At 43.8% G+C, this 18,594-nt stretch overlaps 1 protein-coding gene across 1 annotated transcript in view; it reads right to left on the bottom strand.

Annotated features, from left to right (window-relative positions):
* Nucleotides 1-6,677: 6,677 nt before the first annotated feature.
* The window catches only part of IHO1 (interactor of HORMAD1 1), a 28,867-nt gene continuing 16,950 nt past the window's right edge, over nt 6,678-18,594 (bottom strand). The window contains exons 4-7 of the mRNA XM_047094648.1: nt 16,036-16,084; nt 15,758-15,845; nt 8,280-8,383; nt 6,678-7,817 (exon numbers count right to left, since the gene is read on the bottom strand). Of these exons, the coding sequence (XP_046950604.1) occupies nt 6,678-7,817; nt 8,280-8,383; nt 15,758-15,845; nt 16,036-16,084 (1,381 nt within the window). The remainder of the gene's footprint in view (nt 7,818-8,279; nt 8,384-15,757; nt 15,846-16,035; nt 16,085-18,594) is intronic.

Genomic DNA, 18,594 nt, shown 5'->3' with positions numbered 1-18,594 from the left:
AAAATAATGATCACAGCTCACAGCTGTACTGCTCAGGTGAAGAACGGCTGTGTGCATGGAGAGAGGTCTACTTGGGATCCAAAAAAGCCAGGGCTCAACACAGTGTAGTTCAGATATGAAGTGTTGATGTGGATTGTCTCCCATAGAGAAGGCGGAGCTTAATCCACTCTGTTTCCCATCACTACCCCTTGAGGCCAGGCTAGACTCAGTGAGTCCCTTCCAAGGAACAGAGCAGGGAAAAGGAAAAACAGATTTCTGTGCAGAAGCCTGACAGCACTTAAGCACGTGATGAAGGTGACACCACCAGTGACGTCATGTGGCTGACCCTTCCACCCCCACAGGGAGCAATGAGAAGGCTGCTCCACCTCTACCGTGTTCTTACCAAAGCCCCTCATCCCCAGTCTAATCATACACTAAATGTCAGACAAACCCAGATTGGGGGACGTTCTGCAGGATGCCTGGCCAGCACTCCAGATTGTCAAGGTCATGAAGAACAAGGAAAGACTTGAAACCTGTCACAGACCAGTGAAGACACTCTGACTACAACACAGTGTGGTATCCTGGATTACATCCTGGAACAGAAAGAAGACATTAATGGAAAAACTGGGGAAGTCTAAATAAAGGCTGGAGTTCATGTATTAGTTTCTTAGCTTTGACAAATATGCCTCAGTTATGTAAGGTGTTAACATTAGGGGAAACTGGGTGAAGGGTAGATAGAAACTGTCTTTGCAACTTTCCTGTAAATCTAAAGTTATTCCAAAACTTAAAATGTATTTTTTGAAAGTGCAATTGATCCCAAGTTTGTACAAATGTGTGTATGAGCACAGCATATACAGGACATTGTTATGGAAGGCAAGGGGGTTTTGTCTTGTTTTTTCTTGTCCATATTTTCTAATTTTTCTGCAGTGGACATGTATGTCTTCTTAAGACCCCCAACTCCACCAGCCAGCTGAGGGTATCCCTCACCAGCTAACTGCCCAGAGCTGACCTTCACAGTTCCCAGCAACTGGAGCAGAAACCAGACCCACAGTGGGAGGACTTACAGGGCCTTGGCAGGAGAGTCGCCTGATCCCCGGTACCAGAAGCTCTAGGTCTCCATTCACGCTCCCTCGGGGTCTTTGTACAGGGAGTGGTTTCTGGGAATGGGGGCCTCGCCCCAACCTGAGAAGATTGCAGAGAGAGGACTTTCTGCCTGTGGAGGAGACTGTGGTCCTTGAGAACAAGGCTCAGCATGGATGGGGGAGACCCAGCTCTCCATGCCCCCAGACAGATACACCACTGTTTTAGCTAAACCTTTCTGTAAAACTTCAAATTTGCCAGAGGGGTAATTCACCCTGAATCCTTGGATGAGGAGCTTTTCCTCACTGTAGGAACACAGCTTGTTCAGTTAAAGCAGGTGAGCCCTGAGCCTCTGGCTCTCCAGTCCCAGATTAGCAGGAGCAGCCATATGGTCATTTCCCTTGTGACATGGACTCCTGTCTCTGCATCCCTGGCTTCCTGAGTGTCCTAAGGAGACCCTCCTGCCTTTGTCATCTGCTTTACTGGGCAGATGTGTGCTTATCTGCACACAGCAGGGGTTTGGGGAATGGGTCTCTAGAGACTTAGCTAGAAGGGGAAAAAGAGTCTAGAATATTTCCTTGGGTTTGCAGGGGGCTGGGACCAACAACTTCTTGAGACAATGATAGTCCTATTTGAGAAACTAAAAATGTTTTACGTCATTTGGTTCTCTCCCCCGCAGCTCATCTTGGCAAACTAAACAATCACTGAATTGTTTCCGTGGAAACACCAAACTGTGCTTTGGATTAGCAGAATCAAAATAGAAACAAGGCAACCTCAAGAATAAATAGGAGCTTTGGAACCTACTAGTTGCAAACTGCAAATTCAAGCCACAGCACAAGGCACGTGAGAAGCTGGGCCCATCCAGCCCTGTAAGAGGTTTTCAGGTCCCCTGGCTGCGTCCCACCAGTGTCCATGCCGAAGCCACTAGAAACCAGCTCTATATGCAGCACTATTTGTAGACTTTGTAAGGCAGGAGCTGGTTCACAGAAGCTACTAGGACCTGCGGGAGGGCAGGCAGGGCAGGCTGAGGAAGAAGGGGTAGGAGAAAGGAGAGAGATGAGCCAATGGCCGAGTGAAGGTCAGCAGGGAGCAGAGAACCACAGCTGAGGCCTGAGAGCAGAGCAACAATTATTTCAAAAGGACAATTCAAGGGCTGGAAGTGTTGACCCTGCCCTCAGCCTCATCCAGACTGCCATGTTCTCCACATTACTGGGCATGGCTGTCTAGCCACATGGGTCTAGATCAGAGTCTGAAATCTTGCCAGGTTGAGTTCTGAGAGAACTTCCGGTTAGTATGCCTCTCCCTCTCTTGAGTTCCAGCCAGCTCAGTCAGGCACTGGGGCCTGCCTTCTCATTTCTGGGTCTCCAGGTCCCCCTCCCCCTGCCTCCTGCTCCCTTCACTCGGGGAATAGGGAAGCCGAGCCACCTCCTGGCCCACCTGCCCTGGCTCCTTGGACCCTCCACTTCTAATCCCAGGAGAGAACGCAAGGGGATCAGGAGACCAGGCAGAAGGCAACAAAACCTGGGGCCCTGTGTCTCTCACCTGTGTATCCAGGAATGTGCTGATAGGACAGCGACACCATCCTCCCACTAGAGAAGTTGTGAGCTGTCAGTGATCAAAGAAATTGAGGAAGAGGATTTGCAAAAGAGGCCTAATTCAGGCCAATCTTCCTCTTATTGAATGGCTCAGCTGGGGGCTCACCTGGTACCAGGATGCTACCTCCTCTAACTAAAGCACAGGGCATTTAATATGGCAGTAGCCAGTGAATAGCGCATGCGAACCAGGGAGGCCACTGCACCTGACCGTAGATAACAATTGACAAGACTTTCATCCCAAGACTATCTGAAGCTCTGGCAATTTGCTTTCTCCCTGGAGTATGTGGGAGAATGTTAATATTTTATGTTCCATTAAAATATTTATAGAGTGGACAAAGTTTTACTTAGGAAATCTACCTGACAATGGATCCTAGCCCTAGTGGGGAAGGACTTTCTGTGCTTGGCCAACTGGAGGATGCCTGATTTGATGAAGAGTTTTGGCCTAAGGCCTAGCATGAAAATTTTTTCAAAATTGCTCATCCGTTGTAGGAAGCAACTGTTTGGAAGGCAGAAAGCCTGTTGTTTTCTGGGCATTTCGGGTGGAGAGAGGTTGCTGGTACCTGGCCTGGGAGAGAAGAGAGCATATTGCAGGAGACCCCTCATCAGGAGACCTCTGGAGCTTCTGAGACAAAACACAAAAAAGGAAAGTTGCAAAGGAATGCTAGAGAGACCTGACTTTGGGACAGGCTGCAAAGAGCTCTTCAAATGTTAAGCAAGCAATCCCTGCCCTCACTATTTGTCAAGTGTCTACTAAGGTCAGACACTCTCCTGGATGCTGAAGATATAACTGGGATGAGGCAGATGCCGATCTTGCTTCTGGGATTTCTATTCCGCCCACCAAGGCAGGCAAATCAAGTATGCACATCAATATGCCATTTCAGATGGAGCTGTAGGAGAAAATTAAAACAGGGTAAGGGAATGGGCAGTGAGTAGGGTGAGCTCCTACAGAAGAGGTCAGGAAAAGGTCTGTCTGTAGGTGACATTATTTTTTTTAAGTTTATTTATTTTGAGAGAGAATCCCAAGCAGGCTCTGCACTGATGTGGGGCTCAAACTCACAAACCATGAGATCATGACCTGAGCCGAAATCAAGAGTTGAGCACTTGACTGACTGAGCCCCCCAGACACCTCTCTGTAGGGGACATTTAAATTGATACTTGAGGGGTGCCTGGGTGGCTCAGACGGTTAAGCGTCTCTTGATTTCAGCTCAGGTCATGATCTCATGGTTGGTGACTTTGAGCCCTGCATTGGGCTCTGTGCTGATGGCTTGGAGCCTGCTTGGGATTTTGTCTCCTTCTCTCTGTCCTTCGCCTGCTGTTCTCTCTCTGAAAATTTATTGATTGATACTTGAATGTCAAGACAATTCTAGGTGCTGTGGTTGGCTTTATTTCCATCCTCAGATGTAGCTGGAGTGATTATCAGAGGGAGGAGCCCCTAGGTGGCTATCTGGGCCCTAGGTCCATAGACCTCCCACTATAGCTGCCCCTGTGTAGCCACATCTCTATCAGCATCCAAAGAGCAAAACATCGTGTGCTCTGGGGATATGCCTGGGCTATGTCACGCTCACCAATTCTGGCAGGAACACAGTAGTTAAAAAAAAAAAAAAAAAAAAAAAAGCCTTAGGAATAAAATAAGAAACAGAATATCCTTTCCTGATGATTACCAGAGACAGGCAGTGTAATTTTAATTAACCCAGCCTTGTTGGGAGATAAATTTACTGCTCATTCTACAAAAACACCCAGCTCATGGAACACTGAGTCACTCCGATCTTTGACTTCATAACACAAAATGAAATACTTCTGAAGAAATACAGGATTTCATAACTCACAGCAGAATCAAAAGAACAGAGGGTCCTGCTTTGGCATTTCTTTCTTTCTTTTTTTTTTTTTTTTAATGTTTATTTTTTGAGAGAGAGAGAGAGAGACAGAGTATGAGCGGGGGAGGGGCAGAGAGAGAGAGGGAGACACAGAATCCGAAGCAGGCTCCAGGCTCTGTGCTGACAGCACAGAGCCCGATGCAGGGCTTGAACTCACAAGCTGTGAGATCATGACCTGAGCCAAAGTCAGCTGCTTAACTGACTGAGCCACCCAGGCGCCCCCTGCTTTGGCATTTCAAAATTGGACAGACCCTTCAATGAGAAGGCCATAGTCATAAACATTAATGGAATTCTCTTAACAGAATCTCAACTTTGAATTAAAATGACCAAACTTTTCAGCTTAGAGTAATAAAAGATTTCCAGATACAAAACCCTCTGGTCTACAAGCCTCATGCTAACCACTCAACAGCCACCTGTAGTCAGTTTGAGACGGGTTGGAAGGAGCCCATTGCATGGCTGGGCCCTTTCCTCCCATGTATAAGCAGAGAAAACTAGTATGGAAGGTAGTAGAGACTGGCAGAGGGCAGGGTGAACAGGCATGCAGCGAGGCTCACGGGGGAGAAAAGGCCAGGGCAGTCGTAGGCAGAGTCCAAGTCTGTACTTCCTGGGCCTTGGAAAGGGCTGCTGTCATTGCCTGAGGATCCCAGCCACAGGTCATAGGAGGCCCTTGGTCTGGAAACGGGAATAAGAGCAGCTTAGGTTGCCAAAGGTGTTGCGGGCAAATTAAACTCAAACTTTTGTGGGATACGTTCCCTTGAAAATAAAGAATGAAAATAAAAATCAAGAACCACTGCTTTCTATAATGGTCCACTCAGAGGTCCCAGTGTCATTTACTGCATTGCCTTGAAAATGGGCAAATTCTGGAAGCCAATCCATCCAGTGAGGAATTTTACTTTCAAACAATAAAGGAAAAGAAAAAGGAAACTAGTCTGAATAGGATGGTGTTTATTCAAAATCATTTGGGCGAAGTCTATGGAATAAAAAGATGGTATATGTCTTATCCATTTTATTTTCTTTTTAAAAAATGTTCATTTTTGAGAGAGAAAGGGTGAGAGAGAACGAGTCAGGGAGGGGCAGAAAGGGGAACTGGGGAACAGAGAATCTGAAGCTGGATCTGGGCTCAGTACTGACAGCAGAGAGCCTGATGTGGGGCTCAAACTTACGAACTGTGAGATCATGACCTGAGCCAAAGTCGGAAGCTCAACCGATTGGGCCACCCAGGCACCCTATTTGATTTTCTTAAGTTGTTGGGAGATCAGTTCAATAAACATAATGAAAAAAATATGCTTTTAAAAATTTTTATTTTTTGTTATAAAACAAATATACATATATGTATAACAAAAATTCAAAACTTCTGCAAGATATGAATAGACAGCCAAAGTCTCACATAAGCCTATTGCTCTCTGGAAATAATACAGGGCCCTTAGATGCTCTCATTAGCTTGAAGGGTGGTTGCAAACAGCATAGGGAAAACAGCCAGGAAGAAAAATGGGATTGTATGGCTTGTATACAGTGGTGCTCTGGGAATTTATTGGGTGCCCGTCACCTCTTTTCATTGGCAGCTTAACATTCTCTGTTTCTCTGTTCACAAGAAGACAGTGTGTCCTGTAATACGTCCACTGATCAAAACATGCAAGTGCTCTGACAGTAAAACTGGATAAAAATAATTTTAAAAATCCCGAGGCCTGGATAGGTATTGGTCAGGTGTAGGAAATACCGTGAAGACCAAAAATGTTTGGGAGTCTTGCTGCCACAGCAACAGTTCTGTGAGAGCCCTTCTGCCACTCAGTATTCCACATGGAGGCCAGTCCTCCTTTCACCAAAATCAGCACCCTCCTCCTGATGCCCTACACCCAGGCTGCTGCTCCAGCTCATCACTGTCGTCTCCACGTGCTTCACTCCAATAAATAAGGATGCAGTTATCCCTTATGCTTGTCATGGGCAGCACCTGGTACCCAGAACACCAGAGCTACTCCCCTGCCCTGCACCTGTCCTACACTGACCACCACCCCCCCTAGCAGGCCCTCTGAGCCTGAGGGCTCCAATTAGGCTTCAGGGACTTTCTGCTGTTAGCCAGCCCCAGTGTTCTAGAATTTGTCTTTCCAGCTGAGACCAATAAACTATCAGCTGAAGTCAGATTGTGGGCTGGTCAAAAGCCATCATCACTGCTGTCAAAACCCAGATCATAGAGCATATTCTTCCCTGGATCCTTGCACAGAGGAGACTCTGAACTTCCAGGGTTGAGGTCACTGAACCAGCTCATCTGGTGGTCCCCCAGGGAACTTTTAGAAAGCAGGCTGTTGTCTTTGGAAGAATGCCCACTGAGCTGCAAGATGTTCTCCTGTGCTGCCCTCACTGTCTTACTGGGCATGACTGTTGCTCTCAGAACAGGGATGACTGGTTTTGTGGGAGTCCTGGAGCCCCACAGATGCAGGGACTGAGCAAAGGGTTCCTGCTGCTCCAGGGGGAGCCTTTGTGGGCCAGAAACTGGAAGCTGAGGATATTTAGAATTGAAAGCACAGGTTTTGCTAGGGGTTTGTTCTTGCTTCCTGGTTAGGAGCCTGCTTCTGCGGGCTTTCCTGGGCTGCTGCTTCTTGCCTTTCCCCCCTCTTTCCATAGTTCTGCCTTTCTGTGCAGTCACCAGCCTTTGTTCACAAGGGGCACACGAAAGCACACCTTCAGCTTGACATTTTTGGCAAGTGTTCTTAATGCTGGATTCAAAGTCCGGGGGTATAAACCTTGAGGCTCCTTGGGAAACCCTGCTCCAGTCACAAGGAACTTTGTGGCCTGGGGAACCAGAGCCATGATTCTCAGGGCTGGTTTTATTAAGAGTCCAATTCTGGCAGTTGGTCTGCACTGCCTTGTCCTTTACTCGCCTGCTTCTTTTGCCGGTTCCAGCAGCCATCAGCACAGCCTCTCCTTGGAGAGCATCACTTTTTGCTCCCTCAGTATAGATAGCAAACTCCCCAGGCTGCAGGGAGCCCATACTAAGATTCCAGACAGCAGGGATGGCCTGAGTCTGCCACATATCTGGTTCCTCAGAGGCATATCTGTCCTGCCTGGTGAAACTGAGGCTCTGGGCCAGAGGTAGTGAGGTCTGGGAAGTGCTGTCTTTCACATGCCCAGGTACCTGAGGGACTGAAATCAATCTCTTCAGCTCTGCTAGGACGCTGGCCACATTCAGCTGGCCTAGCTGCTCACACAGCTGCTGGAAGTCCTTACTCTGCTGGGCAACTAAAACTTCAAGGTGCTTCAGGTCGGACTTCATTTCTATAAATTCTGCTTGTCTCTAGGGAAAGACAGCGAGAAAGAAAAGAGTTATGGACACTGCAACTCCGAATGCACAGTGATATGTGCAAACCAACCAAAGGATGTGTTGGCAGAACCACAGCTTGTCTTTTGCTGGGTGCTTTACAGAGGAAGCATGGTAACACTCTGGAGTAGGGCCCCTGGGCCCCACATCATGCCGGAGAACCTTTGAGGAGGAAGTTGGCCTCTACCTTGGTCCATTACAAGAAGTCCTGTCTGGCTTCTGTTCTTGGCTGAAAAAAATTGCAACTTTAAAGGTGTCTCTCTGGGACTTAGTGACAAAGCCAAAAACATACTTGAGGTCTGAAATCATTGTTGCACTATATGCTAATTTGGATGTAAATTTAAAAAAATAAAAAATAAAACAGGTTCATAAAAAAATAATTAAAAATTAAAAAAAAAAACAACATACTTGAGGAAAGAGGTTGGGATCCACACTTACAGCTTCAAATCTCTTCCGTATCTCGAGGATAACCTGCTCCATGTTGCCTTTGTCATGCACAGTTCCCAACAGCAGATCACTCTGGGCCTGCACAGTCTCTTGCACTAAATACAGAAAAATGACAATTACCTCACGAAGACTATGGCATGCCTCACCCTTCCCGGACCACAGTGTGGAGAGGGAGGAGCTAGAATCTGGCATGGGGCACCTGAGCCTGCTCTGCTAGTGCCCAGAACTCTACCCAGATCAGCCTTGGTGGGGAGAGAAAGCAGAGTAGGGCAGTTCCTCCACTGTCTCTTCTTCCCTCCCTCCCTGAGAACATCCTGGCCAAGGCAGACTCAATCTCAGCACCTCCTGGGGACCCTGAAACCTGCTGCCTAGATGATGGCACCAACCTCCTCCTTGGCCCACCTTCTTGGTCCCATCATCAGAGTATTCTGTCAAGAATGTAGATATGATCATGCATCCTCTGAAACCCTTGCTGAAACTTTCAATGGCACCACACTGGCCACTGGATGAAGTCCAAATCTTTAAATTGGCCATCAAGACCCAAGCTCACTTCCTCTTACCTTCTCTATCCACCTCCACATCTCTGAGCTCTGTTTCCTAAGCAATCTCCCTCTCGCCACTGGCCTTGTGCATGCCGTTCCCTTGGCTTGGAATCTATCCTTGCTTCTACCCAGGTCAACTTTACCCATTCCCCTCAGCCACCACCTCAGTGCAACTCATTCCCATTCTTCCTTCTCTCAGGAGTCCCCTCCTTGAAAAACAGCATTTCCTGGCTGGCTTGGGGGCTCCTTCTCTCTGCTGCTGTCACCATGTGTGTGCTCTACCATCACTTATCACCCTCCACTTATGTATCCCCTCTTTACACTTGGGCTGTAATGAACTTGGTGACCTGAGTGCTAACCACTCAGGACTGATACTGATTCTTCTCTCTGGCATAGAGAGATTTGAAACACACACACACACACACACACACACACACACACACACAGTCTTAATAACACATTGTGTTGCAATCAATTATTGTCATCCTCTTCTAAATGGCAGTTCATGTGAAGATGCTCTTAAATTTATTCAACAAATACTTGATGAGTATCTACTATATGCTATAAACTACTGTAAGTTCACATACATCTTAAATGCATAGCAAGTATAATTTACAAATAATCTGGAATAATACACCAGATATTCCTTTTATCTTCTTATATATATAAAGAGTGTTTCAAGATTCTTTATTTACTTTTGAGATAGAGAGAGACAGAGCATGAGCAGGGGAGGGATAGAGAGAGAGGGCGACACAGAATCCAAACCAGCCTCCAGGCTCTGAGCTGTCAGCACAGAGCCCGACGCGGGGCTCGAACTCACAGAGTGTGAGATCATGACCTGAGCCGAAGGTGGATGCTCAACCGACTGAGCCACCCAGGCGCCCCAAGAGTGTTTCAAGATTCTTGACAAAATGTTTTTATTTTAGATGGGTGAAAAACAATTTGGTAACAAGAGAGTACTTAACTCTTCACAATAAATGTAAGGAAAACCAAAGTAACATCTGGTGCTTGAAAAGACAGGATAATAAACTCAAATTAGATCTTACTTGAAAACTTCCCTCACTCTGATAGGTGCTTTGTTAGTTCCCCATGTTTTAATTATTCTGTCTTTTGTCTTCTCTTATCAGCCAAAGGCAGGAATTTACCACATGGTATCTCATAAAGTTTAAGTGATTTACTTAAGAGTTTCTCTTTAAAATAAAACATAATTACCTTCTTTTTTTTTTTTCAACGTTTATTTATTTTTGGGACAGAGAGAGACAGAGCATGAACGGGGGAGGGGTAGAGAGAGAGGGAGACACAGAATCGGAAACAGGCTCCAGGCTCTGAGCCATCAGCCCAGAGCCTGACGTGGGGCTCGAACTCATGGACCGCGAGATCGTGACCTGGCTGAAGTCGGACGCTTAACCGACTGCGCCACCCAGGCGCCCCCATAATTACCTTCTTAAAAGGAGTCTTACATTTCAGATTTTTTAAAAATGCGTATTTATTTTTGAGAGAGAGAGAGAGCACGCATGAGCAGGGGAAGGGCAGAGACAGAGAGAGAGGATCCAAAGCGGGCTCTGCACTGACAGCAGAGAGCCTGATGCAGGGCTCAAACCCACAAACCATGAGATCATAACTTGAGCCAAAGTGGGACACTTAACCAACTGAGCCACCCAGGCATGTGTTCACTTTCTCTCTCTCTCAAAAATAAACATTTTGAAAAAATTTTTAAAAAGCATATCAAGGGAAAACATGAGGCTCAAGAAATGTCCATTAAAGGATAGTGTGTGGGGGGGTACCCAGATAACATAAAGAATCAAGAAGAAGAATAGCATCAAACATCTCAATAACAAAACTAAAACTAGAAGACAATGGAGCCATGCCTTAGAAATTTTAACGGCAACGAATTTCTCACTTAGGATTCTAGACCCATGTGGAGATAGAAGAGATTTTCAAACATGCAATGTATAAAAAAAGTTATCTCCCATATACTTTCTCAGAAAGCTACTAGAAGATGTGTATCACCAAATACAAGTATAAGCCAAAGTCCAGGAAACAAAGGAATCCAAGACTGGGGATGAAAAAATAATTTGATCCTCAAAATGATGGTGAAGAGAAGTCCTAAGACTGGGACCTCAGGAGTAATCTGCCCAGTCTAGAGCTGGAAGACTGAGCTCCAGCCAGGATGTCTCTAATGAGAAAATGAAACAATTCCTGATGTGTTTGAACACATTAATTGGAGATTTACAGTTTTATCTGAAACTTATTATCAGATACTGTGCTAGGAACATGGAAACAGTCTTGAACAAAACTATCTACTCCATACATGAATTCTGCAATTTTGAAAAGGAGAAAATGACAATAAACAAATAAACATGAAGATAAGTGAAAAACTGTAATAAATGCTATGATAGGGATTATAATAAAAATAAGAGGGGGGCATCTACTTCAGACGGAGATATTTAAGGTGAAACCAGAAGGATTAAATGGAGCTAGTCCTGCAAAGATTAGGGGAAGGTTGTTCAGACAGAGAAAACAGCAAGTGCAAAGTTCTGAGGCAAGAAAGAGCCTGTTATGACAGAAATAGACAAGCCAGTGTAGTCTTGCAAAGTAACAGTAAGAAATGGTAAATTTTATGTGTATTTTACCACAAGAAAAAAAGTAAGAAATTTTTAGAAAGCAAATGTTCTACTATTTCTCAATACAAAGTTAAATTCCCTATGTCAACCAATTAGAAAAAGGCTGTTTACTTATGTTTCAAGTACCGGATTCCTGTTCCTAAACTCAGTCAAATATTCTTTCAGACATCCTTGCAGATATTTGTAGTAGGAAGCAAATGTAATTATCCTATCCTAGATAAATTCCTAAATAGCAATGTTTCCTAGCAACAGTAAACATCACCAACCACAAAAGCAGAGAATGAGGAAGGCAAGCAAAGTGTTCAATTCCAGATTCAGTACTCAGAAAGCATCTATCTGTGGTCCCGTTCTTTCCTTGTCCCCTAAGAAACCTATGTTTGGGATCCTCTCTTTCACAGGATTTTTTGTATTGAGCTCATTACTTCCAAAGTCTATATATATATATTTTTTTCTTTTACAAAGTTAATTTGGGGCGCCTGGGTTGCTCAGTCAGTTAAACATCCAACTCTTGATTTCAGCTCAGGTCATGATCTCAGGGTTCGTGAATTTCAGCCTTGCATCGGGTTCTGTGTGGACAGTGTGGAGCCTACTTGGGATTTTCTCTCTCCCTCTCTTCTTTGTTCCTCCCCTGCTCCTTCGCTCTCTCAAAATAAATAAACTTTTTTAAAAAGTTGCGCTTTTTTTTAAAGTTTATTTAGGGGCGCCTGGGTGGCGCAGTCGGTTAAGCGTCCGACTTCAGCCAGGTCACGATCTCGCGGTCCGAGAGTTCGAGCCCCGCGTCAGGCTCTGGGCTGATGGCTCGGAGCCTGGAGCCTGTTTCCGATTCTGTGTCTCCCTCTCTCTCTGCCCCTCCCCCGTTCATGCTCTGTCTCTCTCTGTCCCAAAAATAAATAAAAAACGTTGAAAAAAAAAATAAAAAAAAAAGTTTATTTAAGGGGCACCTGGGTGGCACTTGACTATTTATTTATTTTTAAAGCACCTGACTCTCAATTTTGGCTTAGGTCATGATCTCATAGTTTGTGGGATCAAGTTCCACGTTGGGCTCCCTGCTGACAGCATGGAGCCTGCTTGGAATTCTCTCTCTCCCTCTCTCTCTCTGCCCCCCCCCCCACTTGCTCACACACACACTCTCTCTCAAAATAAACATTAAAAACATTGTTTAGGAAAATAACTTAGTGGCCCCTGAGTGGCTCAGTTGGTTAAGCATCCGACTTCAACTTAGGTCACGATCTCATGGTTCCTGAGTTCGAACCCGCATCAGGCTCTCCACTATCATCAAAGAGCCCGTTTTGGATCCTCTGTCCCCCCCTCTCTCTCTGCCCCTCCCTTGCTCATACTCTCTCTCTCTCTCTCTCTAAAAATAAACATTAAAAAAAACCCTCGAACCTGTAACAGTATAAAAAGGCATACAATGAAAAATGACCCATTCTCTTCCATGCAGACCTCGGTTCCACTTCCTAGATTTTAACATTATGAGCACTTTCTGGGATTTTGCATGGATACATTGATACATGTGTATATCCATATATAGATTACAGATTGTGTTTGTGTGTGTATATGTGTGTGTATGAGTGGTTCTTTAGAAGGGGACTCATTTCATTTCTGCTTTGGCTGTAAACATCAGATATTTTTAGCTTTTTTATAACAATGCCATTTAAAATCCAGTTCCATATTCTGGACAATAACTGTTTTCTTAGAAAATGACTTTTTTATTCATTTCTATTTTAGTGTTCTGACAAGGGCTCTACTGACATCAGATGAGATTCTGATGCTTTTGCACTGATGGCCAGTTTTCCTTTTACACACTCCATAGTTTTGCTTTCCCTGCTGTGCCAGTGAAAGCCTGATGAAAGTCTGGGAGCCTCCATCTATAAGAAGAGATTCCTCAGTCTCTCATTTTGGGGGGGGATACCCTTCCCAATTTTCACTGACTGGTCACACTCCTCCACAAGATGTGTCCTGGAGTAAACTATGTACACACGAGCAGTACCTTACTGTTATTATTTAACAATGAATAGATATTTCCATTTCAACATAGTTCACAAAGATAGACCTCATTCTTCTTAATGATTATATGTGCTTTGCTTAAGAAGACACTGCTGCACTCCAAAATTATAAAAATGTTGCCCATGCTTTCTTATAGTTGTTTTTTTTTTTTTTTAATTTGAGAGAGAGAGAGCGTGCATGTGCTTGAGGTGGGGAGAAGGGCAGAGGGAGAGAGAACCGTAAGCAGACTCCATGTTCAGCACAGAGGCCGACACAGGTGTCTATCCCACAACCCTGGGATCATGACCTGAGCCGAAAACAAGAGTTGGACATTCAACCAACTGAGCCACCCAGGAGCTCCTCTTATAGCTCTTTTTATGACTTAATAATTACACTTAATATATTGATTCATATGGAATTTATTTTTATGTAGAGTTATCTATTTTCCAAAAGAGACATTTTCTGATTTTCAGTACAGCCCCTCATTTTTATTTTCCTAATGATCGTATTTTTCAATAGAACCAATACCTATTAGATTGTACTGCTCTCTACTAAGGCTAACTAAACCTAAACTAAAGTAGGATGTGAATGGCTTTGGCAATTCATTCTATTACTCTGGTTCTTGGTCCTCAGCTAAAGAACAAGAGGAGTTAGATTAGATGCCTTTGAGTGATCCTTCTGGTTGAACAGGCAGACTGTGACTAGGGAAAGATTTCATGACCTCATTCTGTGAAGGCGCCAATTACATAATAGCACAAGAGAGTACTTTCACACAACATCTTTTCTCTTTCCCTTTCCCTTACAAGCCACAGTCAGTGCATACTGAGGGCTGCAGAATGTATTGACTGGCAAATTCAGGGCTTCAGGTCAGCTGGACTGGGCCAGACCAGATGATGATAGAGGATTTGTCTGGTTCCTCTTTCAATGACTAACTTCCTGATCCTCATCACTACCTACCAAGAAAGGGAATGACTCTGGACAGACTACTTGTGCTCATTTTCAAGAATGATCTGGCTTTCTAATTAATATGATGCTACACTGTCTGTTACTGTTTTCCTTATCAATGTGGCTCCTTCTCCTAAATCTTACCCTCTAAAATGGAATCGTCAGGGGTGAAGGATTGGGACCCCTATGCCTACTATAAGCCAGACCCAGTTCTAGTCCTCACTCTGCCTTGACCTTGTATTGGGACTTAAGCACTTCCATTTCCCGTACTGGACTAAGAATGTCACATTTTTGCTGCAACCCTCCTTTTGCATTTCACCTAGTTTTAAATGTAGAAAGCGAGAAGAGTACTCTCCTTGGACACTTCCAAATGAGTTATTCTATCATGTTACACAAAGGAAGCATTCCTGATTTGCTTCTGCTCTTTGTCTTGTTACTTCTTGTGAGGATAATAGTCCCAGGCTTCCAGAACTGATTTCCAAACAGATGCACAGTTGCCCTGTGTGGGGGATACCCAGGTTGGAAGCCAGCAGACAGTACAGTGCTTTTTTTACAGACAGATGGAGATTAATTTCTAAGCCACACAAAGGCATTAATTTTTGTAAATCATGAGCAATCCATCCCAAAGCATTTAAATAAGTTGACTTCAATTTGTTTAAAATAAAAAATAAACACACAGAGAAATGCAAACAAGTGCAGATGCAGCCATCATCTTGCCATTTAGCTGAGAAGCTGTTGGTTCTACAGAGGTGTCCACCTAAGGAGAGCTGTGTTATGGCTCTCTTCTGTTTAGTAAGAGCCAGGACCATGGTTTTATCTAAACATAAATCACTACTTGGCAGAGCATGGGACTTTACAAACCACTAACTATAACTGAAATGGAGAAAGATGCTGTGATTCACTACGGAATAGCTCTCACTGAAACCAAGACAGAAAGAAGAAGAGGCGGTGACTGGAGTATTTCTAACTCCAAAGTGAGCAGAGTCTTTATTTCTAAGTCCTAAGGGAACAATGTCTTTACAGACAGCATAACCAGCAATTCATTTGGGACTCAGGGATGCTGCTGATTCACTTCAGGCAGTGAGATGAGAAATCTGGCAGAGCTATCCTACCCAGAGGCAGTGGGGTTACTGGGTGGAGGATTAGTGGTTCACAGAGGGCATCTAAGGACCAGGAACATCCCCATACATAGGGGTTCCTACTATCCAGTTCAGCGTGCTCCACATCTCTTCAAGACTAACCTTATGTACCCATCCTCTCATCTGAAATACTGTGAAACCTCACCACTGGCAGAAACATGGCTAGGGTCAGAAAGTTCAGTTCTCTGCTCACTAGTGCCCTCTGCTGATAACCTCAAACACGAGATACTCACATGTCTTGGCCACAGTCTCCAAACAATCTAAAATAGATTGACTTCTTGAACTGAGATGTTCCTCAGACTTTTCCACAGATGCCTGCAACTAAGAAACCCGAAATTAAGAAAAAATTCAGACTGTTGCCTTATTTTACTAACTTGGAGTATTGTCATTTAATGATAAAAAAAAGAGTTAAAATCTTGCTATTCTATTTGAATTAAGGTCAATGCAATGTAATTATTAAACTTCTTAAAACGTAAAATGTTCTAATTTCTTGACATGTAGCTATACTTACCTTGTGAATGCTTTCTCTGATATGGGAAATGAAGTTGTATAGAGTCTCACTAGAATGAGCAAGAAAAAAAAGAAAATGAATCTTTGTGAAATACTGAAAATGTACCAGAATCAATTCCATGAACATGGCAGGCTGTAAAACAGTGCTTAGTTAGAGCTGGGAGACTCAACCCTGAAAAACCTTAGTGTCCGGCTATAAAAAAATTAGAACATAGACTTTTCATGACCATTGCCAAAGCAAACCACTTTTTTCTTTTTAAAATCTACTCTAGGGGCACCTGGGTTGCTCAGTTGGTTAAGCATCTGAATCCTGATATGGGATCAGGTCATGATCTCTCAGTTGTGAGACTGAGTCCCACATCAAGTCCCACGTCAAGACCGGTGCCAGGCTCCGAGCTGATCATGGAGCCTACTTGGGATTCTCTCTCTCCCTCTCTCTCTGCCCCTCCCCCCTCATTCTCTCTCTCTCTCTCTCTCTCTCTCTCTCTCTCTCAATAAATAAATGAACATTTAAACCTGCCAGATACCAAAAAAAAGAAGAAGAAGAAAATAAAATTTACTCTATATGTATCTTTAAAAAGGTTAAATATTAGGGGCACCTGGGTGGCTCAGTAGGTTAAGCATCCAACTCTTGGTTTTTAGCTCAGGTCATGATCTCAGTTTTGTAGATTCAAGACCCACATTGGGTTCTGTGCTCTACCCCTCCCCTACTCACACTGTCTCTGTCTCCCTCAAAATACATAAAACTTAAAAAAAAAATTTTTTTTTTGCTAATTTTTATTTTTAGCAACTCAAGTAATTACTACAGTAAAACAGGCCAGCTTTTATTTTTATAGCAACAATGGCTTCAGAAGATAGTGATTTCTTTCTGGTAGTACAAAATTCCTGGATATATCTTAGTCTAAAGACTATTATTTTGGGGCGCCTGGGTGGCGCAGTCGGTTAAGCGTCCGACTTCAGCCAGGTCACGATCTCGCGGTCCCGGAGTTCGAGCCCCGCGTCGGGCTCTGGGCTGATGGCTCAGAGCCTGGAGCCTGTTTCCGATTCTGTGTCTCCCTCTCTCTCCGCCCCTCCCCCGTTCATGCTCTGTCTCTCTCTGTCCCAAAAATAAATAAACGTTGAAAAAAAAATTAAAAAAAAAAAAAGACTATTATTTTGACTGTAAGAATGGGTAGAGACAATTCTGGGAGCAATTTCTAATGAAAAAGAAACTATTACAATTATTCCTCAAATGAATATCCCACTTTTGAAAAGATTCATACGTGGATTATCATGAAAAATTTTACATATTTTGTTTCTCTAATCTACACAATATAAACGCAAACATCAATTTTTAAATCCAAATAGAACTACTATTCGTACCAAGTCTTTTGGATACTCAACCTACTGAGTCAGCCAGGTGCCCCTAACATTTTCCTTTTAAAGTCAGTCTAATTGTTCTATAAAATTTTCATTTTATTTTATTTACTTATCTTTTTTTTTTTTTTTTTTTTTTTTTTTTTTTTTTTTTTTTTTTTTGAGAGAGAGAGAGCATGAAAGCAGGGGAGAGGGGCAGAGACAGAGTGAGAGAGAATCCTAAGCAGGCTCCATGCCCAGCACAAAGTCCGACACAGGGCTCCTTCCCACAATGCTAGGATCATGACCTGAGCAGAAATCAAGAGTTGGACGCTTAACCAACTGAGTCACCCAGGCCCCCTCACCCCCTGCATCAAATCTCTTAAAAGCAACATATAAAGTGATATGGCAATAGAAGCAATGCTTTAGAAATTTTGAAGAAAAATAATGAACCAATCTAGAATTCTAATTTGCAATCAAGTGTGAGGGGAAAGTAAAGAATTTCAGATATGCAAGGTCTCAAAAAATTACTTAGGTGCCATGCATCTGTTGTCAGGAAGTTTCTGGAATATATGCTCCACCAAATCCAAGGAGTAAACTAAGAAAGAAAAGGATCCAAGTAGCAGAGAATCCAACATTGGAGAGAAGAGGTAGGAATGCCTAGGACAATGGTGAAGGGAAGATTCAGAATGACAGCTGCACTGCAGAGCAAGTTCAGATAAGAATTAGGAAGAATGACTCTGAGAAGAAAATGACACTGAAAGAATTTCTGATGTGTTTGAATATAAAACAAAGAGCTTTTTAAATTTAATTTTATTTTTTATTAAAAAAATGTTTTAATGTTTATTTATTTTTGAGAGAGAGAGAGAGAGAGACAGAGACAGAGACAGAGCATGAGTGGGAAAGGGCAGAGAAAGAGGAGACACAGAATCTGAAGCAGGCTCCACACAGCCCGACGTGGGGCTTGAACTCACGGACCATGAGATCATGACCTGAGCCAAAGTTGGACACTTAACCAACTGAGCCACCCAGGCACCCCAAACAAGGAGCTTTTTAACTAAAAGTTCTGTGTAGAATTTCGGGAAAGACAGATTCCTACATAGAAAACTCAGCAAAAAAGAAAACAAGAGGGGCGCCTGGGTGGCGCAGTCGGTTAAGCGTCCGACTTCAGCCAGGTCACGATCTTGCGGTCCGTGAGTTCGAGCCCTGCGTCAGGCTCTGGGCT

Source organism: Lynx rufus, unplaced genomic scaffold (assembly GCF_022079265.1).
Source record: "Lynx rufus isolate CCGP_SWC_20201006 ecotype Redwood Valley unplaced genomic scaffold, mLynRuf1.p SCAF_4, whole genome shotgun sequence".
NCBI classification, from domain to species: domain Eukaryota; kingdom Metazoa; phylum Chordata; class Mammalia; order Carnivora; family Felidae; genus Lynx; species Lynx rufus.
This window is presented reverse-complemented; position numbering and strand designations above follow the sequence as displayed.